The sequence below is a fragment of the Nesoenas mayeri genome (assembly GCF_963082525.1).
Source record: "Nesoenas mayeri genome assembly, chromosome: 18".
In the NCBI taxonomy this organism is placed as follows: domain Eukaryota; kingdom Metazoa; phylum Chordata; class Aves; order Columbiformes; family Columbidae; genus Nesoenas; species Nesoenas mayeri.
Window position 1 is genome coordinate 4,374,163 of NC_137566.1, and position 25,750 is coordinate 4,399,912.

Genomic DNA, 25,750 nt, shown 5'->3' on the forward strand with positions numbered 1-25,750 from the left:
TCAGCCGTCTTCTACGTGCGCACAGAGGTGATGGATAACTCTCTGCTTCTCACTGCTGCTGCGGGGTTGGTGCTGGTTCTTGTGTTTTGGTACCATCAGTCTCTTAAAGGAAAGCTGGGCAGCGATGGCAGGACTGAGAATAGGCAGCCAGGAGCCTGGCAGCAGCTTTGAGTGCAGGATGGGTGCGATAGTGAATACCTGTGGGAGAAGAAAGGAGAAGATTAGACTGTGTATTGTTTGTGCAGAACGGGTGCTGGAAATCTGCAGAAGGCAGGGACTGACTTAAAGATCCTGGCAAGAGAAGCACAGAACTGATCAGCCGAACTATTAAGCACAAAACCATGTTTGGAAGCCCTATCTATATCCTTTCAGTGTGTGAAACCCATCCCGACAGAGCACACGGACTGCACACTGCCCACGTCCCATTTATACCTGTTCTGAGGTCTTGGATGGGTTGATGAATAGACCTTCTGCCAGCTGGTTATAGAGGCATGAATTTCACCCTTGTTTCCTGCTGATTTTAAGCCTGTTCCATCCCATTAACTTGTAACAACACATGTTTTGCCTGAATGGCAGGGATGATTGTTATTATGTAGAAAAATTAGTTGTCTTAGGTCAATGTTTCCTCATTTAGATTATCATTATCGCTTCTGTCTGATAGTCATCTAAGTCTCAGCATCTCTCTCAAGTCTCAAAAAGAATCACCTATTGCTTGTGCCCTGCTGCCAGGTAGAAACCTGGTGGCATAAGAGTAACAAAACATCTCTGTTCCCCAAAACCATCCCTAGAGCTCCGTGCCCAAACTGTCCTGAGCATCTTGCTCTTGCACAGAAAGTGGACTGGATTTCTTGTCTCCCTTTTCCCCAGAGAGAAACCTCACAACAGGCTTTAGAGTAAAATATTTGCTACTAATGAAACCTTGTCAGTTAATATAGACGAGATGGTGTATAATAAATCAGTGTGTTCATCAACACGCTTATAGTTCAGCTGAAAAATCCTTTGGAGATCACTGAGCAAGCAGCACAAGTTTCTCCTGCTTAACTGATCCTCTCTGCTGGCCCCTGTGAGGGGCAAAACACGTGGTAAATGGAGGAATCTGTACAAAGGTGCAGGATGATGAGCTGTCTGTACAACACTCTTGTACCAGTGTCAATCCTGCCTTGGCTGCTATCTATTTACTTATGCTTTGCTCCTGGATTTTGGAAGGTCATAAGACCTGTTTGCCAAAGGGCTGAACTCCCAGATTTTTTAGGGATGCAGTGTTACTGCATGGCAGGCTTTTGCATATTTCTGGAAGGTTTTGCAGCAATCCAAAGATATTGTAATAGAAGAAGTGGAGTATGTCTAAGGTTAATATGTCTTTGAAATATTTAGATACCAACATGGGTGCAATGCATGTCTCTGACCATGCTTGGGTCTCCATCTGTCTGTAAGCACAGACTGTCTGACCCTGTGCCCACATGGACGTTTTCTCTAAGACTAGAAGAACCGGGACATTTCAGACCCGATTCAGCAAATCACCTTGTTCAGAAAAGCACTCAAGCAAATGTGTAGAGCTGAGCAAGAGCTTAAGTGCCTTGCTGAATTTTCTGCATTTTATTTAATGTCTCAGTGAAGGTTTATTCAAAATGACTGTGGGGTTGCCACCTCCAGGTTTAATAGGAGACATTTGAGATATACAGCAGGAGAGTGACATATATCATAGAAACTTAAAGAGCCCCTTCAGCAGAGGAACTACTCTCTGAAAAGAAATGAACATCTCCAAACAACAGCTTAATCATCAGTGCTTGCCAAGAAGTGAAAACTCCAGCTGAAGAAATTCACTTGCAGCTTGACAGCGTTATAGCATCGAGGGTACAAGCAGCTCTCTTACATGCCCAACAATTGCTTTCCTACACAGGATGAAAACGGCAGCTGTGTGCTTTCAGAATGACACCAGTCTGCTTATGCCGTGACTGCTACATCTGTGCTAGGAGTGGAGCGGAATAACAAAACACTTCTAAGAAAACCAAAAGTGAAGACCTTACTTGCTCTTGTAGTTCCTACAGCAACTCAAAATACTGGCGGCGAGGTTCTCCTGCAGAAGGAGGGTGGTTGTGTGTGGGCTCTGGGAGAAAGTCTTTGTTCATTAATTCACAGACCATGTAGGAACAAAGGCAGGCTGCTGTAACGGGTCTAGTACCTGGTGCAACTGGCATCTTGGCTGTGGGATGAGCAGGATGCTCAGTGTGCAGGTGAAAGGCAGCTCAGGGGGTGTTGAGCTTAGGGAACCTCACAAATGGGGGGTATCAGGGCCATTTTTGGTGTTGTGTATACAGTAGAGAGGCAGAAAACAGTCTACTGGGGCAGGTATCCTCTGTGGTCAGTCCTACATGAGGGTATCATAAGGGTGCTACAACAAGGAGTAAGCTGAAGCTGTGCTTTGGCAGACGGTGCCATCATTCTCCTTTGCCTTCAGGGTCAGCACTAGGGACATTTGAGCCTGTTTTTGCTCTCCTTTTTATAGAATGGGTTGGAAGGGACCTTCCCAGCTCCCCCAGTGCCCCCCCTGCCATGAGCAGGGACATCTTCACCAGCTCAGGTTGCTCAGAGCCCCGTCCAGCCTGGCCTGGGATGTCTCCAGGGATGGTTTATCCACCACCTCTCTGGAAAACATGTTTTTTCTCCAACAGATCAAGTTCCCAGTGCTATATAGATTTTCAGATAGGAAATTTATAATCCAGGGTTTGTTTAGTTTGGTTTGTTTGTTTGTTTTCCAGCAACATTTTCATATTCTTGTGTTAACTTTTGCCAAAATCCAGCAAATCTTTTTGCGAGTCATCTGCAGAAGGAAAATTGCCCAGTAACTGTGGAAAGCAGGATAACTGCTCATGAAACAAGGTAAACTCTAGATCAAAGTCACCAGTCCAGACTGAAAAGTCATGCAAGACTGAGAGAGTTCATCTGCCTGGGTTCGTAGCCACGTAAGATCTCAGGATGCAGCCCAAGCAGCTGGAGAACTTGCATCAGTTGTTATGGTGGAGGCACCAGCTGTCATTCAGCTGGATTAAAAAACATATTTACTCATTTGTTTCCAGACAGAGAAGCGGGTAAATCTGGAGCAATTATTCTGTGCAGAGCTTGTAGTGCTGTAGCAATGGTGGTACCGGCCAGGGGTCAGCTCCTCACAGGGCTCCATCTCCATGGGAGGAACACAAGAGGACAAAACAGATGGTTCCATTTTAGTTTTGACCAGGTGTTTCCCAACGTGGCAGGTGTAACCTGAAGCATTTGCAACTGTGTTTTAATAATGGTTAAGTCACCTCCTCATCAACACAGCAAAAAAATCTCAATGTAGCTGCTTATTTTAGGGTTAACTTGTTTATAGCATGGCCTGGGGCAGAATTCTTGCTGTTCAGTAGGTCCTCTCCCAGCGAAGATTCTTAGAATGCGGAGGAGAGCAACGCTGGGCCAGCCTCATAATTTTCTGCAGACTTAATGAATTTACACTATAGTAAATATTTTCACACTTTAATTTGGAATTTCACAGTTTCTATTCAAATTTGGAACAATTTGGCAAGGCTTGTGGTTAAGAAAAAAAATAAATATCCCTTTTCCCTGTAGCAGACAATCCTTTTCTATTTAAAATCTCAACATAAAACCTCATCAGACATCTTTAGATAGAACTTACAGGATCATGACCAACTGTTTTTTGTTTTATCTGAAACAGGAAGACTGTAGTGATAAACTACAGTCCTGGGAAGTGGGGTTTGCATTGACAAAGGGCTGTTGGACTTGGGGATTGGGCATGTTCTGAAGTTTAATGTGACTGAGCTCTCAGCTCCAGCTGGTTCTGTGAGCTGTAGATATAGCTACAAGGAAGTTTTCTGCTTATAATTAACTGGAGGAGAGGCTGTACCACAGGAGGTAGTCTCGTTAGGAGACAAAATGAGAAGGTGGCCCAACCTAAATAGATCAACAGTCTGCGCAATCGCAATCCTCTGCTGAAGAACACACATGTGTAACAGCCTATCACTGAAATTTTATACAATGGAATCAAGACTTTAAATCATTTAAACAGTTTTCTGCTATTGAAAATTTCTTAGGAAACTTCTTGCCTGCAATGTTTAGAGTGAAAATCAGTGCTTGAGGTTTATAGGCTTTATTATTTCAGGAAGTATCTAGAGCTGCATTTAAGATAATGAGGAAGCCTGTGCACTATTCTTAGAACTGTCATTATCTGCAATGACTTTGGGCATTGACCCAATATTTCTTGTGTTCAAAGTCAGACAATGATTGAGTATTGGATTGTTTCAGTGTTCTGGGAATCAGTCCATGTGATTGCCTCTGTCTTGCTGACTTAGGGGCTGCAGAGCACAGGGGCTGCTGAGTGGCAGGAAAAGTTTGTTCTGCATCTGTTCACTAGACCAACAAAACCCATGTGTTGATCTGAATGCATCCGTATTCTTATCTAAATATCACATGGATCTATGAACAACCAAACCGAAGAGAACTCGAAATACATGTGTCTGTGTGTATACGTGTGTGTATTTCTCCCTCCTTACGACTTCAGGAGTACATTTGGGAATGGCTTTGACTCTTCAATGCAGGACAGACCTGAAGCCTTGTTGGTTGGCTTTGCAATGTAAGAAAAAGCACCAAGAGAGCAGTGAATTTATTCTAAGTGTAACTCATCTTACACAGGAGTCTTGTCGAGCAACGAATGACATGCAAAGCACCTTTGCTTTCCAAGAATTTCAAACTTAAAAGCAGTGCCTGTTTGTCAGGGAGCAACCCTTCCTCAGACTCCGCACAACCCAAGCACCTCTGTGCTAACCTGATGTGGGGCCCTGGCAGAACTCTCTTCTTGGAAAACAGAACTCTGTGTCCTCAGAGCAAAGAAACGTGAAGAAAACAGTGTGAGGCATCTGCGGTGCTGATTTGAATTGTAGAGTATCTTGGACTTTGGCTGGATGAATTGGCTGCCCCCTTAGCATCTTGGTTTGAGTCACATTTAGGTGAAACTATTTTAATTAATTGGGTTTACTGACTATTTGGCTTTTAGATTTATGATGAATATTGAATGCAGGTAGGGAAGGTTGCTCTTTGTTGGATGGTGCTTTTGAGGGCATTGAGATAAATGGGTCTGGCTTGGTGTGGGTGACCCTGTGGCACTGTTGGGTGACCTACTTTGGTGACCCTCATCAAGCAAAAGGATTTGCGGTTGCAAGTAGCCCATGAGATGCATTTGGGTGCCTCTGGTTATAGCTTTGATTTTTCTGGGCTCTGTTCATCATTGTGCCGTTAACTTGCCGTGTGACTTTGCAGAAGGTGCTCACGTACGTAAATTGCAGGTTCTAGATGGCTTCAGAGCCATAAGTGCCCAGAGGGGTTCACAGGGTGACCGGTTGTGTGGTTGGTGGGGAAATTCTTCCTCCTCCATAGGTCTGACCTTCCTCATCGTAAACATGCCGTTACCTTTTTCAAGCAGGAAATGCCTAGGCCAAATTTACATTCGTAATTAAAGTCCACAGCTATTTAAAAATAAATTAAAGGGGAGGAGTGATTAGGAAAAAAATGATTAAAAAAGAACCGTCCAGGCTGTAATTTTTGACAGCAAAAGAGCTTCCACGGAGCCAGGCAGGCACGCTCATGAATAAAGCAGCTCAGTGAGTCCACACCAGCAGGGGAAAGAATGAATTTTTTATCAAGAAATCCTGTTAGCATATTTATGTATTGATTTATTGGTGCCGTAAGCCTTTGGATCAAGGCATAAAACATCAGCGCTTTTGCCTTTTTGGTCTCCTCAGTACTGTAACGCTGGAGAAGGGGAGAAACAAAGGGAAGGATTTGCTTCTATTTAAACCTGGCTGAATTAACTTTATTACTACGTTCAATGACTGTATTTAAAACGTGTTCATACCCAGCTAGCAGTATCGTAGCAAAATCAAAATGCTGCCAGCTTCTAGGTTTTTACTTGCGAGTCTTCTGGTATTTGGGTTTATTTTATGCATCTGGATGCTGTCCACTGAAAGCCCAGCTCCTGGATTCGTGTGCTCGAGAGAACTATAGCTCCCTTCCTCTCTTATTTGGGACTTTCAAACCCCTGTCATTGGAAAGAAAAGCTAGAAAACTTGAATCCTAAAGTATAAAAAGCCAAAGGGCTATTTATCTAGGTGTTTGTACTTATTTTTCCTTTTGGAAAAAAGGAAAAGAAGCACCTTTCCCAATTATTCTTGCTGGAGTGATGATAATGTCAGTGACAATAAGACAGTGGCTTCTAAGAATACAGAGTGGTTACATGCATGCAAATTATGCTTTCAGAGTGATTTTCTGAAAAAATGCAGCTTACACCAACAATGCCAAAGGGATGCTTTAATTTTAGCACCCCAAGCTCGTTACAGGTTCGACTGGGCTCTTGGTTCAAGGGGATAAGACTTAGTGCCAGTCTTGGTGTCTCACTCCTCATCCATAACCGGTGCTGCCAAAGCTTTTAAAGTCTACAGCAGAGGCTCATTGTGTGTGGTCTCAGGCCAGGAGCGGTTTGGTTTTGTGAAATGCTCTGGATTTTGATCCTAGCAGGGAACAGCTCTGTGTTCTGCTTCTCTAAACAGCAAGTGGCTGTAGGGCTGGGTGCAAGTGACTTCTCTCTTTTGGGGGCAGAAGGATCATCCTTGTCTCAAACCAGCATCAATTTTGGTGTCTTGAGACTCAAAGGATTTTCAAATATTTTACATCTGATGCCCACTCGAGAACCAGGAATCATGAATGGAGCAGCTGGAGGAATTTAACAAGGTGGACTGTTACTACAGTAGTGCAGTAGACTAACCTCTATCCTGAAGGTAAAAAGGAAGAGTGGAGTGACTCAAAGATCTTCTGTGAAGGCAGAGGATCTTCTCAGAAACACCAATTAGAGTGTAAATGTGCTAGGAGTTTAGAGCATCTCTTCCCGGAGACTTCAGGTTGAGCAGGCATTGCACTCAGGACTTGATTGCCTTTGGCCAAGGTTTGATGTAGAAAGGAATGCAGAGGCTGGTGGGATCTCTGAATGCTTTTTGTACAACTGCTGGTCTTCAGGACAAGTACCCCATCCCACAGGGCCCCTAGAAAACACATCCTCTGCCATGAAATGCTTTCTAGTGTCCAAAACTCATTTGGGACCTACCCAAAAGGCACAGGAAGCACAATTGTAATGTGCTCTAGGAGAAGATCAGGGCATCCTTCGGTCTCCAGTTGTTGGCTGGACCTCAGATGGACCTTAGGCCTCCCTTATGCTTGTGTTCAGGAACTTCAGATGTAACATTTGGACTTGAACCTATTAAGTTTGTATGAAGCCTGTGTACCTCATCCTTCATCTGTGAAAGCACTTTGCATGTTCCAGAAGCAAAGTTCAACCCTTTGGGATATTTTGGTAACATGGACTATGCAGCATCCCAGAGAAGTGACTGGTTTAAATGTCATTTGAGTCTCTGACTATTTTGTGAGTACAGTAGGTTGTCATTGACTCCACAGACTGGACTTGGAATGGCTTTTCTCAGCAAATTTGGGTTTTCTGCCCTTATACCTTCTTGTACAAGGTCTGTCAGTCTCTGATGAATAGATCAGCAGGATTTACTCGGTGTCTAGAGAAAATGTGCTGGGTAAGGCAGGCTTCATGCCCTTATTGTATACGTTTTAAATATTTTTTGTTTTGTTCTTGGTAATTTCTGTGTTCACTTAATCCTAGGAATATGAAGAGAGAGAAATAAATCAACCTTAAATAACATTGCTAATTAACAGAAGTAGCAAGGAGAGAATGGTGAAAAATCGGATGAAGGGTAAATAGAGTTCATGTCTTGAAGACAGTTGAGAGTTTTCCCCAATGCAAAAGCACTTACCTAAGGGAAGATTACTCTTTAATTGCCCCAAATAAGTCAGGCTCTGCCGTTGATTAGATTAAAGTGAGTAAACTCTAGGTGTCCTATACATTTTGATTAAACATAGTAAAGAGCTAATGGTCTGTGGTGTTTCAGCTTTGGCTATATCTGTCAGATTAGATCCCTTCTTTATTGAACCCCTCTCTGGAAACATTTCCAAAGGATTATGTGTTAGCCTATTAATGGCTCGTTTTTCGCATAGATGGACAACGTGCTGAGCAACGTGATGGCAGAATTTCTTCCTTGGAGATCTGGGGCAATCGCCTGAGGGTTGCTACTCCCATCAAAAGTGGCTGAACGAAGAAACTCTTGTAAGCAGCAGAGACAAAGAGTGTAGTTTTGTTCCTCTACTGGTAGAAAAGTGGAGTGACTCTAAGCCTAAAGAAGTTTACAGTAGCTTGAGAGCCCAAAGCAGCATTTTTGCATGGCCAGGAAACCTAAGCTAGAGATCGACCAGTGTGGACCTTGTCCTGGGATTTGGTGCCCATGTTGGTGCTGGTACATGGTAGGATGGTCTGTGACTTTACATTCTTGTAGATGCTGCCCTTAAGGTCTCATTTAAAGCTCCAAAGTCAAGAGCTGAACACCTATAAAGGCATTTTGGGTGCTGGCAGAGGAGCTCTGGTGAAGGTTGCTATGCAGCTCTTCTCTTTGAGAGATGCCTGTCACCCATAGCAGTAGCTGAAGGGAATTTGTCCCTGAGCTATGAAGCCTGGAGTGTGTTGCTTAACTCTGTGTACAGGGGAGAGTTTTCATCATGTTAAGTGTATCACGGAGGTGCAGGTGATGAAGGGGGTTTGCCATGGAGGGTCAGTTGCCCCTGTGTGGGCAGTGCCTGGCAGCTGGCCCTGACATCCTACCCTGTGCAGCAGCTTTTTCAGTGCAAATTGAAGTCGTTAGGAAGTCTGTATAATTTATATTAATTATAGGTTTACCGTAAAATCAGTGTGTTCACACGTGTGTCTGTGGTGACCTGAGGTGACCTGGTATAGTCTTGTGTGTTGGACATTTCTTTTCCTCTGAGTACAGGAATCCAAGTGGAGACAGCAGTTGTTTTAGAAGAAGGCCAAAGAGAATGATGGTGTTTTGGTCAAAACCCCAGAAATTAGGAGCTGAAATGCAAGATTCTATTGTTTAGGTTTATTGCAGCACAGCAGTCTCCAAACAGGGTATCCAGCCCCTGTCACCTGCCATTTTCCTATGTCAAAGGTCTTTGCTCTGCTGCTTTTGTGTTGCCCAAGAGAATTCAATCAGGTTCAGCAGTGTTTAGTAATTATTTGAATAAGGTGTTTAAACACGTGCTGTCGCTGCCTGACTCACTCGGTCCTTGGCACAGCCTGGACGGGGTTGCTCGCAGTGCGGGGCGGTGGCACCAGCCAGGAGGAGCCATCAGCTCCAGGTTGCAGATCTGTGAGGTCTCGATTCACCCGTGGGGCATGGCCTTAGGGCTCAGTCTGCTGGCTGCTGGTCTGTGGCACACGTGCCTAGCTGCGTGGGAATCCCCCATCCCTCTCAACACATGAAATATAGATTTAGGTCATGTTGCATCAGCCAGAGGAGAGTGGGAGGTTGTGGGCAGTGGTGCTGTCTGCTTAAAGAAGGGCTTGTTGTGATAGGACAAGGGGTGATGGTTTTAAACTAAAGGAGGGGAGATTCAGGCTGGACATGAGGAAGAAATAATTGTCCCTGAGGGTGGTGAGAGACTGGCCCGGGTTGGCCAGAGAGGTGGTGGATGAACCATCCCTGGAGACATCCCAGGCCAGGCTGGACGGGGCTCTGAGCAACCTGAGCTGGTGAAGATGTCCCTCCTCATGGCAGGGGTGGCACTGGGGAGCTGGGAAGGTCCCTTCAACACAAACTATGCCATGAGTTTGGGGATTATGGGCTGTAGGTGCCCGAGGTACAGTTCTCTGGGTACCACCATGACCCCAGAAGTGTCCCGTAGACTTCTTGTGCCTCAGTTTCCCACTGTGAAGCACCTCTCCTGTGAGAGCCTTGTGCTGTCTGGTTTAATGGCCATGAGCCAGGGCACCCCTGGAGCAGGGGTTCAGCTCGATGTTGGCACTGATAGGTGCCGGTTGCAAGGAGCACTATGACTGTTGCTGACCAGTGGGTTCCTTGGCCCCTGAGCAGCAAAGAAGCCTTTCCGTAAGCCCTTATGTATTTGGATGTGATTCTGGCACATCATGACAAGTATTCAGTTTCTCCTTCTTCCCTGTCGGGTCAGACCTGTGGTTAGGATCAAGTAGCCCTGACAGTCAGCCAAGCGTTACACCAGTGAAATGTTGTAGCTGGAACATAAAAATTGATTTGATCTCTTGGCTCATCCTGCTTAATGAGCGAGCCTGGAGCTGGACCACAGCCCAAAGGCCGGTGTCTCCATAGGCAGAGCTGCCTTCTTGCTCAGCATGACCGAGGTGCCTGTGGGACTCGGGGGGTTTTCCCTGGAGGGCAGGAGTTCGGTTTTCCTGGCAGCCAACAGGTTTGGTTCATTAAAGCACCTCACCATGGCAGAGTTGGTGGCATAAACTGGGATTGGTTTCAAGTGTGTTTGGGAAAGATGCTGCATGCCTGTGAAGACTCTGCTTTCTCATAAGAGGTTTGCTGTCCATCCTCTTGCCCAGTGTTTTGCCCTTTAGTTTGTCCTGGATCCCTGTGTGCGAAGTGGAGCAAACAGAGCGAGTCCCTACCCTACATAAGGTAGTCTAGCAAACGTCCAGAGGAAAATGGTTAATTACTCGTATTTCAGCACATTTCATTTTTCAGGGCTTTGATCGCGGCATGGAATTGTGGATCTGTCGCCAAGTTTGGGCTTCAAATGAATAAATAAATGATAAACGATCATTTGGCAGCAATGAACCTACTGCACTCCCTTTGCATGTTTATGTGGTTTTTCCTTCTCCCATCTGTTCCCTTCCTCCAGCTCTTCTTTGCCGGTTGGCTCTCCAGCCCCTTGCCTGGCTGAATGGGATGCACTTGCTCCAACCAGAGACACGAGGTTCTGCCACCTTGGTTGACAAAATGAGAATTAAAACCAGCCTCTAAATACAAAAGCACAGGTTTTTCTCCGTAATCCCAGGAGAGCGGGCTGGGGTTGTACCCAACATTTTCCCTGTGTGCTGGGGAAGAAGCACTGAGGAAGAGTGTCCTTCTCTGAATGCATCTGTAGAGATGCGGTGCAGGACAACAGGGAAAGAAAACAGCTGAAAGCAGAGGGGAATGGAAAGATGAAGTAGCGAACAAAGACGTGGTGCTGCTGGGATGTGGTGACACGTGTTGCAAAAGGCATTAAACAATTGTGATGAGAGACTGGGCCGCACAGTTTCCCTTATCTTTCTGCTCTCATTTTACCAGCCTGTTTTCTCTTCAAATGAATTTGTCTGTCACGTGCTGGTTTTGCCTTTAGCAGGGGTGGTTAGTGGTGAGGTTAGTTAGTCCCTGTTCCTCTCGGGTGAGTCACTGATCAACTGACACAGATATTTCTGAAGATGTTTGCTATTTGGAGAGATGCTTGTCATGTGTTTGATCTGGAGTTCGTTCCTTGAGGAAGAATTTGTGCAGACATGCACCGTATTCAACATGTCTCGGAAGGTATTTACTTGTATTAAGTGAGATTGCCTGTAAGGAATGCTGTGACATCGGTCACCCACACGACACGTTGGTTTTGCTTGTTGGTCGGGTGACTTCTACTTAGGCAGAGACATTTTGAGGGGACATCAAGCACCTGCACAGCTGCAATGCTCATGGGTGCATTTAAAGCCCTTCCTCTCTTTGTAAACCCTTCTGCAAGCAAAATTACGCTTGTGAATCTGATGGGGAATAGTGACCAGAAAGCACCACAGATAATAAGTAAAAGGCATCGATATCAGCTAGAATTACTGCATTTTCTGCAAGCTGGTGTTTGAGAGTCTTTCTCTGTGATGTCTGCCAGCCTCTGTGGTTGGGCAGGTAAGGAGCTCTGTGTTTGTTATTCTTGTTATTCTTTACCCTCTGTTGTAGGAAGAGAATGTCTTTGAGTCTTTTCTTTCTGCTTCCCTTTTGCCCTCCCTTACACCCAACATCAGCTTCTCAAATGGCTGCATTCTGCACTCACAAGAAGAATTCACATTTTTCTCAGCATTTGGCTTCAGTAAATGGCCATGTGGCATTTTACTTTTCAGCAGTTCCTTAAAGAGCTCCCTTGTGGCTGCTGAACGCAGAAACTTTGTCATAAACTAAACCACCCTTCCCTCCCCTTAGTCCAGCCTGCTGCTGACTGGGGGAGCCTCAGATGGGTTTTGATGACAGAAGCCCCAAGTGCTGAGTTAGCAGATCTGGAAGCCAAATCTCTCTGAAGATGCCTCGTTTTCTTGCAGACTTCTTGTCTTCTCCCGCATTGTGTGCACACGAAAGGTTCTGGGCACGGTGCCACGCTCTGCCTTAATTGCAGCCCAGATTAATGGAAGGCTGTGGTTCCCTCATGTTGTGGGGTGTCTCGATACAGATGGAAATACGACGCTGATGCTCAACGCATGGGAAGGCAGAGCTGAGGTGGGGAGGGAGGAGGTTGGTGTAGGAAACCTGCACAGAGCAGGTCACTTAAAAGCGTGTTTTGGCCCCGCTGCAGGGTCAGCCTGGGGCTGTGGAATTAGGTGAATCTTCTCACTGAAGCCAATGACAAGTGTGTGGATGGTGGGACAATCAATTTGGTTCATCAGCTCTTTTGTTGACATTTCAACCTGGTCTGGTTCAAGATGTCTCTGCTTATCGCAGGGGGGTTTGACTAGATGACCTTTGAAGGTCCCTTCTGACCAAAACTCTTCTGTGATTCTGGTGAACATAAGAGGACAAACCAGTACATCAGTGGTGGACAGACCTGTGGAAATCTGAGGGCAATGTCTCCTGCCCTCTGCCCTGCTTTTCTGGATGGTATTTTGTTTCTGAGGCTGATTAATATTTGTTTTTTAAATCTCTCCCTTTCTTTTGTTTTTCAGACAAATGATGCTGCAGGAAACACCTGGAACTGGCTTTACTTCATCCCTCTCATCATCATTGGCTCCTTCTTCATGCTCAACTTGGTGCTGGGTGTCTTATCAGGGTAAGACACTCATGATTTTTTTGTCTCCAGCCGGATACGAAAACAGAAGATATGTTGGTTTTAGAACTGTGAGAGGATGTAGCTGGAAAAGAGAAGCTGGGGTGACACATCATGCTGTACATTGTCCCGTTTCACATGTCTCCTATCCTGTCCTTTCCTTGCAGTGGGGTGTTTCTGTAGGACTACAGAGCCATAGGATGGAGGATAGGCTGGTGAAAAATCATTAACTGAGATGATTCTGAATTCAGAGCCAAGAGCTAAGGGAGGCCCCTGGAATTATACTGACTTGGGTATGTGCAGCCAACACTCCTGTGTCATCTTGAAAACCCACCAGGAAACCAGCGATGCCAGTATAAATACTTCAGTGCTGGACATCAGTGTCCATAACACATTTGGTTCAACTGTGCAGCATGGAGAAACGTGACAATCAAGCAAAAGGCAATTTAAAGATGTCAGGTTTTGTTGTTGGTTGCGGATTTTGTTTGTTTGGTTGTTTTTCTCATCTCTAGCTGTTCAAGCCAGTGTCTGAATTTTGGGACACACTGGCCTCTTGATGTTCAAACCTCCGGGTTCAGCCAAGGTTTTGGTGTTTGTTGCATGTGAGTTTTGGGTTTGGGCCATTGTAGAGATCAAGGTGCCAAGTTTTGAACCCTAGTTGGAACATCACCAGCATCTGTGGAACTTTGATCTGGAATTAACAACTTGACTCATACTAATGACTTGCAAGCCCTCAGACTTGGGCACAGTTTCTTCTTAGCCCATCCAGGTGATCTAGATTATATAGATTTATCAAGATCTAGGTTTATTTCTGGCTCTTGGCAGCACAGGAAGAGAGAAAAGAGTTAATGTTGCTGAGTGGTGAAAGCCCTTCAGTGCTGCACCTTTGCTCTTTAATTACCAAGGAAAGAAAAATGTTTTCCAAAGAACAGATGAATGCTTCATTTCTTTTGTTTTGCGGAGGATACTTGTCCTCCAAACACACGCTGGGGCAGGGAGCAGCAGTTTTGTTAGACGACGGGGACATGTGCCGCTCCGGGTCATGGAGAAGGACAAGTCGTGCACTTTGCTTTTCCTCCGGTCCAGGAATAAGAGTCACGATCAATGACCGATCAAAGCCATTCAGCAGACATCCTGTTGTATCTGAGGCTTTGGAAAGGAGCACTTCATGACCATGCTTGTCTGACAGATGATTTAAAGCGAGGCCCAGAGCCAGGGCTGAGTGCGGTTCATTAGGTAGTTCATCTTCCTTGTTCCGCGGTGGGGTCAGCCCGCGTTGGCTGTAATGATACTTGTGATTTAAAACAAAACGCAGAAGCCTGCAGGCTCCCAGCCCTTAGTGCTGGATTCAAACATGCTTGGTGACCGAAAGATGGAGACCTCTCTCTGGCTCTGCTGAAAGCCTCTTGTTGCTTGGGGCAAAATATGAATATTATATAAATGTGCATCTTCTTTAAAAAAATGGAGCTCTGTGCATCAGGTTTCTCTTTGTTAGTGGCAAGGATGATAAAACATTCTTCACAGAGGAAAGTGTTTAATTTCTACTTTGCATAGTGGCTTGACGTACTTGGCTGGAATAATTCCTGGGGAGAAGCCAAAGAAAATAAACATCGTATAAGTGTTGACCACACTGCCCTGTGGGCTGCTGGGCTTGCAGCTATTGAGCAATGAAGGAAACTGGGTATATCTGAATGGACTGGTCGTGAGAAGGCACCAGAATGATGGGAAGACCCTCTGAAGGCAGAGACTGTTGGCATTATATGCTTTAGCCAAAAGCCCCAGACAGTATTGTAAAAATAATAATAATAATAAATTGCTGGAGATGATTATGCGCATGACTGTACATAGAGAAGGGGTCACCGGCAAATGGACATTGACTTCCATAGGGTAGAGACTCCTGGCAATATCCCACATTCCTAGTTCAGTAAAACCAAGTTGATTTAGGGTTAGGGGTTCTACAAATAGCCCATGAACAGGGTTAACTCAGCAATCACTCACCTGCTTCTTATTGTCATGACCTGTGCAGCTCACAGCCTTTGATATCGTCTTGGCTGTATCCCGGGGTGACGTGATGCTCTGCTCTCCTTCTCCACACATCACGAGAGGGAGCAGTGGGGTAGTGGGAGGGGATGTAATTCCCCCAGGAGTAATTGCAAAGCTGAGGTTGGGTCACTGGTTTCCTGGTCAGGTTGTATTTTATTTTCTGATACTTTGCCATATAGATCAGCAGCATTAGGGGGTTAAGTTTCATGGCACTATATCTCAGAAAGCCACAGAAAAAGCTTTTATCTGAGCAGTTTTCATTACTGTTAGTTTTGAGCTATTTCCTCTCGCGTATTTGCGTTCCTCAGTGGGCAGTAAGGAAGCTGCAAATTTCTGAAGTAGGTATGTAGGTGCTATCACAGATCATAGCAATATAAATAACCTAAAATGACAACAAGTTATTGAGCTTCCTATGACATTAGATTATACAGAGTTTTGCCAGAACTAGTGATGGAATTTTCTACCTTCCTGTAGTTATTTGTGAACACATGTCAAGACTGGGTGGATACTTAATGTGAGTGGGTTTAGCTCCTGGTTTATCTGCTGAGCAGCGCTGGCAGTCTGACCCGGTTGGGATCCTGAGCCTGATCTGCTAGCAAAATGTGGAATGCTACAGAAGAGATGATACCTGCTTTAAAATAAAGAGCAAACCACCTTTCCCCTCTGCTGATTCTTCTGGAATTATAATAAAAGCCAAGACAAGCAAGTGACAGGGAGATGTTGAAATCTGTAAGTGTTGGTGAAAACTTGCTATAAAAATAACTCCTAATCTTGGGCCACTGTTGATATGACAAAAATCTCTGAGTACCTGTCTAAAGATGTAATGAAAAGCATATTGACTCCATAATTCAGATTAAATGAGACTCTGCCTGCTGTACAGGGCGCCCTCCTCATGCATGGTGATCAAAGCGCTGCCAGCGCTCTTGTAATCACTTAATATTTAAAAACCCTCCCCAAATCATGTGCTCTGCCTTCCGCTCCTTTCCCCTCCCTAATGGGTCCCGCTGGGAACCAGGCTCTGCTTGTGCCATCAAGTATCCAGATTTCCCCAATGATCCTAAGACATCGAGTGTGGAATTAGTGCAAACATCTGATTTCTGATGGTGCGATAGGGATGTTGGGCTTTCCAAAGGTGGGTCTCCAACTGGGGAAACTGGTAGCAGCTCCACTTGCCAGGTTGAAAGACAGACTGTGCTGTTCTCCAGTGTGAGGATGGCAGGATTTAGAGTTTTCCTGGGGCGCTGCAGTGGTCAGAGTTGTACAGTGAACTGCAATTGAAACAGCTCTTAAAATCCAGGAGCTGCCTTTGGTTGTTCAAAGAAGATACAGGGCCCTCCAGCACAGCATCCCTTATACCGTGGAGTGGTGGTAAATGTGGGTTTGTTCCCTTGCTGGGGATTTTCCTCTCTGCTCCTTGCTGTGTATTACCCCCGCTTTCTGTTCTCCCGCTCTGGTGCTTGACCCCTCCATGAGCTGATAAAACTGAATAGCCCCACAGAAACTAATAGAGCAGAAAAACACAGATGATTTTCTTCTGGAGGAGCTTTTATGGAGCGCCATAGTGATTCAAGAGAAGATCGGGACTGTACAGAGCAGAAGCAAGAGGGAGATTTCTCTCCCCTTTGGTAGCATTAAGACATTTGGTTGGTTCATTTGCTTCTTCACTGTAGAGGTCTGTCTGCTTGATCAAGAAGGGCAAATGCAGGGTGTGTTCATGTTGGGGTCACTGTCCAAACCTGCTACCCCCCAGTCACAGACACACACAAAAAGAGGAAAATGATAGATTTAGAAGAAAAGAAAAAAAGATTAGACACCTGGTTGAAGTTCTACCAACCCATCCATCCACTCACAGGACAAAACAGGTTTCATTTGTACTAGAGAGCTGCCCTTGACTTAGTTTTAATCACGAGAAGCTATTCTAGCTGTGCTAACCTTGTTCCAGAAAGCCAAGGCACCTTGTTTCCCGGAAAGTAGAGAAGCATTTTGGAAGGTTTCCAGTGCAGAGTGGAACAACAGCAGCAGTGAAAATGTTTAGGAATTTGTATCCATAATGTATTTCTCTTGAAACATCTTTCTGTGTTGCCTGGGGTGGGTGGTTATTCTTACTTATTAGATTATTTGTAAACTTTTGGTGACTTAGGCAGCAATAAAGGCATCAATCACAGAGAATGCAAGCTTTCCATAGGAAAAGAGTTTGGCTGGCTCTGGTGGCACTGTGGGAATGTTCTGGCTCCAAGTCATGCTGAGAAGGGTTGACCCCAGATGCCTTTCAGTTTTCCCTAAACAGGGTTGTTTGCTGCTTGGGACATCATGGGATTTGGCTTCAGTTCTGACCAGAAAATGCCCTGTGATGATCCTGATGAATTATTGATTGAACTCTGCACAGGGTTCTGCAGTTTACAGTGAGGCAGGAAAAAATACCCCCCATTGAATTGAGAAATCCTGACCAGTGCTCTTTATCTTTTCTGCCTTTGCACTGTTTTCTTGCTGCAGTCCCCTGCCCCCCTGCTTTGGCAGCAGTTGCGACCAAGAGATGAGAACACATCTCCATGTACACCTTAGTTTCCTGGTGTTCCATCCCTTAGCAGTGATTTCCAGTGCTGCTTTTCTCCTCCTGCTGCCATTCAGCTGGTGGGAGTTTTCTACGCCCCGCCTGTTGAGCTGGGTATTAATTTTGCCTGGTAATGAGCAGGATGATTCTGTACAATACATTTGTGAGTGTTTTGATGCTTCGGATTACACAATGCAAAGTGGATAAACGTTATCATGGGGATGCTGTGGAGAAGATGATTTAACTTATTTCAAGGCTAAGTGCTTTTTGGCTCTGTTTCACGTGGCGGTGGGGAGCGGTGAGGGTGGAGACACAGCAGGAGCGCTGGCCAGAGAGGGCAGTGCACTGCGAATGATGCATTGGAACCCTGAGAGTGAAAAATGCTGCTCGGCAACTCCTCAAATATTTATGGTGAAGCCTGAGGTATTTCCAGACCAGCCGGTAAAGAGTAATGATCTTTCCTGAGGTTTACTCATCCAGTTGCAATAACCAAGCACCGCAATGGCCAGTTTGCATCTTTCCTGCTGAAGTGTTATTGTACCATAACATGGTCCAGAGCTCCTCTGTCCTGAGATTCTCTTATATGCCTTTTGTTGTATGAGACCACCTGGTGTAAGAACTGCAGGGAGACCTTTTCAGCGGATGCAGCATCTTTGCGGCAGCAGGAGCCTGGCAAGGGATGTAGCTACAGATCATGCTGGCGCCTTGCAGGTGAACAAGGCTCAGGGCAAAGAGAGATTTAATTCCTCCCTGCTGCACCCTGTTTTGAGCAGAATCCTATTAAACACTCTCCCTGTCGTGTGCTCCGATCTCCCCAGGGCATTTCTGAGGGTTGTACTTTGGGTCCAGGGGCTTTTGCAGCATTGGATCAGCTCCCTGGGGCAAAACACAGTCCCACCCGGAGCTCACTGAACTGGCCGTCTCGGTGACTTGCTCTGCTGAGTTTCATGACAGGTTTTCCCATCCCAAGGATTTTTGCCAGGTTGAGATCATAAAACTTCAGCCTGCAAGACGTGCAGAGGCTGGAGGAGAATCAGGCTGATTAATTTGTCATAATGGCAAAGTGTTCTTTTGTCCTCCTTCTCCCTCATTACAGAGACAATCATTCATTTTCCCTGCAAATTTGTTCCAAGTTCACCGCTACCTGCTGTGATCTGACTTTGGCTGGTGTTAATTATTTGCAGCAGAAGAGCTGCATCATGAAAAGATATGAGATTCTGCTGCGTTCTCATTGCTTTTAGTCTTTCCTCAGCCTGTGCTTAAAAAGGAGGGGAACCAAAGGGCAAAAGAAAGATGTTCTTTCCTGGTTTTCCTTGCTCATCACCCTTTTCAACAAAGCCATCGTTGCAAGCAAGAAATGCGGGAGCAGCACGTGTGTTTCTTGTAGAAGGAGTCAGGGAGCCACAACTTTCCACGTGAGCTTTGTCTCGCCGAGATAAATGTCCTATTGAATGTGGATCTTTTGCTCCCTTTGTGCCTTTGCTTAGTACAGGAGAGATGGACTACATTTATTTGCCCTTCTGTTAAGCTGCAATGGAAATTAAAGCCTATAATGCGGGAATGATACATAGGAGACCTAAATTTGAATTTCCTGGGGCTGCTGCTTTGACTCTGGGGTGGAGACTTGGTGAACGGAGCCAGACGTTCATCCAGGAATTGCAGCAGGTTGATACCGTGAGATAAATGGTGATTTTTAATTCTTCTTTTCTCTTTATTGTTGCCTCCTTCGGGCCAGGTTTGCCCAGCTGTGGCATCTGCAGCATTTCAAATTGGATTAGGTGGAATCAAAGCACAAGTCAAACGTAAAAACAAAAGGAAGGCAGATGCATTGAAGGCTTCACCTCTGCGCTGTTCCTCTTTCGAGAGATACAAGATGTAGCCCATATCTGGCTTGCATTTGAAGCATCTTCCTGTTATGTGCAGTGATAAAAGTGCCTGTGAAGCCTGGCTCGGTGCTGCGAGATCAATCTCACTGCGATACTTTCATCCTTTATCAGCTGGTTGAGGAGAGCTATATTTTTTGTCCTCTTTAGAGCAATGAGGAGCACACAGAAGCAGCTCTAGCTGTGCAGGATTGATTGAGCCAGCCCTTACTCTTAAACGGTGGATATGAGGATGGGTTAAGCAGCTCAGCCAGCTGGGTCTGTACATCTGGGCTCAGTCTGGGACAGATGGATGTGCCCCCTCAGATCATACCCAGCGTGATCTTGGCCAGCTGTAGCTCTAGGTGAGATAGCAACATATAACGCTGTGTGTATTTGAGATTTTGGGCAGCTGATGGGACAGGATGGGGAGGAGGAGGAGCCACAGAGCTCGGTCATCCTCAGCACTAAGAAATCTAAGTCCTCCTCTGGGCTTTCCTCATTTGGTAACAACATTCAAAACTCCAAGCTCTCAGCAAACCACCATTATGGGCAGGAAAATAGTATCTTAGAGGTACCAAATGTCATTAGCATAAAGAAATTCTTGGTGATGGTTTTGCTGGTAAATCAGTTGCTTGGGTTCATCATTGCAGCACTTTCCAGTAGGATCTCTCTGCACCCTGGGATGTGCTTTCTTGCACCTCCCTTGGGTTTGCTGCTCACCCAAATGAGGTACGTTTCTATACTTTTCCTTCTTGCTCCAGACAGGCTTTCTAATCAGCTTTGCCTGTGTTCAGTGCTGACCTGGGCCTGACTTTTAGAGGTATTTAAACCAAGTGATTTTACAATACTTTACATGTAAATTGAAGGGCAGAGTTATTTTTAGTTTTGCCCACACGTTTCTCCGCACATGAGGATTTTGTCTGTGAATAAGAATAACCATACCTTGGCTCAACCTGGAATCTTCCCGGGGCTTATTACAGTGAATATATCTGATGCTATAGTAAAGAAACCAAGGTCCTTGCTGATCCCCTCTTATTTTCCTTGCAGCCCTTCTGGGTGCAAGGTGCTGGCTATGAACACAGCCGAGCCACGTGCTGTTGGTTTTATAGCTTCCCAGCTACAGACCTCGACACCATGTCCAGGCAGCTGGAAATTGCGCTGCTTGTCTATTTACTCCTGGATTTATTGGGTTTGAAATCTTTCTTTCCTAAGCCAAATTTGATTCTAGCTTCCACGTGTGTTTCTAACTCAGCAGCACCCACCCAGGTTTGTGCACTGAAAGGGAATGATGCTCTTTCTCCTCTTGCTCATCCCTTTCCCTCTCCCTTTGCCTCCCGTGTGCTGCTGTGAATAATTCAGCCCCTGCTGTCACTGCTTTTCCTCCTCTCCCAGAGGAGCTTTTGTGAGAACACCAAAGGTTGGTGCCTTTGAGGTGGGTGTCCTGCGGGGCATCATCCCGGCAGGATTGCTGTTCTGGTGTCGCTGCCTCCCTGGCAGCCCCTTTCAGGCTCTCAGAGCTCCGTTGTGGGCTGTGGTGAGTCCTTTAATCTCTCAAAGAGTTCAAAGGGTTGCTGGTGCTGCTGTTGACATGGTTCCCTCGTGACAGTGCATCCCGCTGAAGCAAAATGCTTCAGGAACTGAGGGAACGTGGTCTCTGCTGTCCCTGCTCGGATTCTAAGCTTTGCTGTTGTGCTCTGGATACACAGTTTCCTACCTGGTGTCCTGTCCACCTCCCAAACCACCACAGCACCCACAGGAGCAGAGAGGATGCTCAGCAGGTCCCCAGGGCACTGATCACCTGCTTTTCTCTGCTTTCCCTCCCCACTGCCCATCTTGCTCCTGCTCCCCATGGGCTCATTCTATTTCTTTCTGTCAGGACTCGCTCGCTGCCTTTGTATCTGAAAGAAAAGGTTTGCAGAGGTAAAATAAATATTAAGCACAGCCAAGGCTTTGTGCCCTTAGTCGTATCAATGGTTACAGGCATCAAGGCATTAGGATTTTTTGTTGCATCCACCAGAGGCTTCCCCTTATAAAGGATTTACTGTTCTCCAGGAAGAGAAAAGACAGAGATATGAACCTGCAGAACAAATTCTTTCCCTGGAGCAAGAATCTGCCTTTCAATAAACAGGTGGATGCTGATGCGGTTAGCGAATGAAACGTTAGGAGTATTAACTGAACCAGACCCTGGTGAAGCAAACCATGCGGGGCTTTGCAAGGATGGTGTGTATGAGGTAGCAAAATCAATCACACAAGTAGTGCAGGAGCTGCAGGATGGCAGGAGCACGAGGAGGGGCTGGCCCAGCAGGGATGTGTTACCACGTTAAACTAACTTCACCCACGCTGTTGAGATTCGGTTGGATTAGGATAAGGTGGCAAACTCCAGCATCAGAAACAGAGACCTGAGAGGGAAAGGAAAAATTAACCGAAGGCTCTTTCTCTATTTCCTTCACACAGTTAATTAAACAAAATAAATGGTAAGAAATGGATTTCCACCCTTAAAATGCAATTCAGTGTTTCTGCTTGCATGTGGATGCTCTCAAGATGCTGGGAAGCTTGGATGTGTGTGTGTTCCCTGTGTTGGTAGGTTACTCTAAGGCACATCTGGAGCAACTACAGCCCCAAGCAAGTGGTCACAGCCTGCCAAGAGCACAAGAGACTTGGTTTTACTGAAAAATAGAGACAGTATTACGTTTATATTACCTCTCTTATCATCCAACACCTTCATACATCTGGGGTGTTACAAGTGTGTGTTCTTATCTCTCTGATCTCTTTGCAGCCTCTTGCAGAAATTCCTACCTCAGCTTGCTCTTGCAGGAGGATTACTGAACCTTTGGTGGATAATGCACACCGGGTTTCTTTTGAGGTTCTTTCCTTGCTGATTGTGAAAGGGGTGGACTGAAACCGAGAGGAATTTGTAACACTTTGCCCCTGAGTAGCACTACGCTGGTGATTTTGTACCGTCCTTCGGGCACGTTTCCTGCTCCGGTCCGCATGTCAGTGCGCTGGCCGGCCGACAGGGGGTTAATCCCCGGGTCGCTGCGGGTGGCACGGCCGGGGCAGGAGACCCCAAACGGGGCCGGGCCGGGCGGGCTCGATTGTCTCCGGGCCGGGCGGTTCGGGGCTGTCGTGCCCGGGCCGGGGGGGTTCGGCGGGGGCTGCGGTCCCAAGCGGCTTGTGCGGCGAGAGACGCGTCGGGTTCGCCACGTGGTGAGAGGTTGTGCCTTGTTGGTGTTGGTTTTGTTGTTTGGTTTTTGTGCCTCCCCCCCCCCCCCTTCTCCTTTTTTCTTCTCTTCTGTTAAACTGCTCTTACCCCAACCCACGAGTTTTGCCTTTGCTTCCCGATTCTCCTCCCCATCCCCCGCGGCAGGGCTGGGGAGCAGCGCATGTTCTTAGCTGCTGGGTGGGGGGGCTGGGGCTGGGCTGGGCCAGTCTGGCACCCAGAGGAGTCGGTGTTTTCCGTCTTTGTAGAATCACAGAATAGTTTGGGTTGAAGGGACCTTCCCAGTGCCCCCCCTGCCATGAGCAGGGACATCTGCACCAGCTCAGGTTGCTCAGAGCCCCGTCCAGCCTGGCCTGGGATGTCTCCAGGGATGGTTCAGCCACCACCTCTCTGGCCAACCTGGGCCAGGCTCTCAGCACCCTCAGGGACAACAGTTTCTTTCTTGTATCTAATACAAATCTCCCTCTTTCAGTTTAAAGCCATCAACCTTTGTCCTATCTGTACATGCCCTTGTAAAAAGTCCCTCTCCAGCTTTCCAGTAGGTCCCTTTAGGTACTGGATGGCTGTTCTAAGGTCTCCCTGGAGCGTTCTCTTCTGCAGGCTTAACAACCCCAACTCTCTGTCTCACTTGTGTTCATAGCAGAGGTGTTCCAGCCCTTTGAGCATCTTCATGGCCTCCTCTGAACTTCAAGAGCTTCTGTTGAGGGCTCAGAGCCAGATGCAGCACTGCAGCTCCCTTGGTTTCACATGCCATCCAGGCTGAACTTTGCTCATTGCTTTGACATACTTGGACTGGAGATGAAATAAATCCTAAAACTGTTTGTTTTGGGTTTTTGTTGTTGTTGTTTCTTGGTCTGGGCTCTTTTTTTAAAATAAAAAAATAGTTTTAGACTTAAAATTCTAGAAGTGCTTAACTGCTGCTTTCTGGGATTCCTTGGTGGAGTCCTTCTGGGATCTGCGCTGCTTTCTGCTCACTTTGAACAGTGCTTTAGATTCAGCAGATGAAGGCTTTTCTCCCGTGTTAATATCAGACATTTCATGAGCTCGTGTGTAGCACCGTGATACTGTTCTGAATGAGGAGCTGACTACCTGTGCTGCTGTCACGAGCACTTTTAGTAGCAGCAATGCTGTATCATCTCTCTCTGCCTGTTCCCCATGAGTGGGAAGTGTTTCTGTCTGCTTTCTAAGCAGAAAACACAAGCTGCAGAGGTTTAATGGTGTGATCAGTCTTGCAGCAGGCCGCTGTTGTGAGCCATGACCGTGCCATGAAACCCAGGACCGGGAGGCGCGTTACGTGATTCTCCATCTCAGCTCCCTGCTGTCCTATAGGAAAGTTAATCAGAGACTCGGGAGGTGAAGATTGTGGCTTGTTTTCCTCTTCTTTTTTTTTCCTCTTCTTTTTTTTTCCTCTTCTTTTTTTTTCCTCTTCTTTTTTTTCCTCTTCTTTTTTTTCCTCTTCTTTTTTTTTCCCTCTTCTTTTTTTTCCTCTTCTTTTTTTTCCTCTTCTTTTTTTTCCTCTTCTTTTTTTTCCTCTGACAGTGTTTGTAATTTAAGACCAACATGGATAAAGTACTTGAAAGAATTTAATTTGTTTATAATGTTTTACTGACCCTGGTGGTTACTCCTGAGTTGACCTTGGCCCTTTTGTGGCTGGGGAGGCTCTTGAATTTCCCTGAAGTGGCTATTCCAGTGTGTATGTACACTGAGATTTATTGTACTCTTCCACTTACCAAGGTGATAAGCAACAATCATCCATTTTCCTGCTGACTTTAAGCACTGACCACTCTTGAGAAGAAAAATGTGACGCATTGAGCTTGACTGGTATGGCATATGGTTTCCATAATGAATGCCCTTCCTTTGATTTGTTTGTTCCTGCTGTCTCTATAGAATCAGTTATTCACAAGTGTCATGTTGTAACTAAAATGCATTGTAGTCACCTACCCAGGCCGAGCTCGGCTTCCTCCAAAGCCACATCTCCTGTTGCTGTGCTGCGTGTAGGAGCAGAATCATAGAACCACAGAATGGTTTGGGCTGAAGGGACCTTCCCAGCTCCCCAGTGCCCCCCCTGCCATGAGCAGGGACATCTTTACCAGCTCAGGTTGCTCAGAGCCCCGTCCAGCCTGGCCTGGGATGTCTCCAGGGATGGTTCAGCCACCACCTCTCTGGCCAACCTGGGCCAGGCTCTCACCACCCTCAGGGGCAACAATTTCTTCCTCATGTCCGGTCTGAACCTCCCTCCTTTAGTTTAAACCATCACCTCTTGTCCTATCACGGCAGGCCCTGCTCAAAAGTCTGTCCGCATCCTTCTTATTGGCCCCTTTTAAGTACTGAAAACATTATGAGCTTTTAGCTTTCCTTCTTCTAATTCTGCCCCAAAAAGAGCTGAAATATCAATGTTTTGGGTGGCTTTTGGTGCACATGGTCGTTGATGAGAGCCTAGGATAAGGATGAGTGAACAGCTTTCAATATTCCTCATTCCAGAACTGGCCAAAGTGTGGAGGACCAGCTGGGAAGAAAGTCCTGGAGGTAAAGCTGGGTGAGAGGCAGCACATTTCCAGCTCAGGTTTCCTATCTGGTGATTTGGGAGATTTTTGCAAGTCAGTGGCACAAATAGAAATTATGCTGAATAAAAGAGGAAAATTTACTGCTACCAGACCTTCCCATGGGGCTTTCTGTGTTTTCATTTAGAACTGGCAGGAAAACTGCCATTTTGACAGAATTTTTCCCTTTTCTTTGAATCTGTTCTGAAATTTTGTTGAAGAGCTCTCAGACAGAAATTCTGGGAGTTTTCCAGTTGCTGCAGATGGGGAATGTTTCAGTTAGTGAATGGTGATGAACATAGTGGAAGAGAGACACATGCATGCTTTTATTAATGCATTTCATAAAGAAAACCAGTCTTTTCACAAGTTCCAGCTTCATCAATCCTCTCTTATCTCCTGGAAATAAGAGGCAGGAGATCTAGATGCAAGTGATACGTTCCTCTGCCAGACAGACTGTACATCAGGACACTCCAGTCTTCAACCTGGACTGTTTTGCTGCAGCTCAGTAGCTCTCAGAAGACGTGGGATGAGCTCAGACCCAAGGTACTGTCTTAGCCTTCCC

At 46.0% G+C, this 25,750-nt stretch overlaps 1 protein-coding gene across 1 annotated transcript in view; it reads left to right on the top strand.

The window, feature by feature from the left end:
• LOC308047465 (voltage-dependent N-type calcium channel subunit alpha-1B-like) overlaps window positions 1-25,750 on the top strand; it is a 270,800-nt gene that overhangs the window by 110,420 nt on the left and 134,630 nt on the right. Inside the window, exon 7 of the mRNA XM_080355981.1 lies at window positions 12,869-12,972. Within this exon, the coding sequence (XP_080212107.1) occupies window positions 12,869-12,972 (104 nt within the window). The remainder of the gene's footprint in view (window positions 1-12,868; window positions 12,973-25,750) is intronic.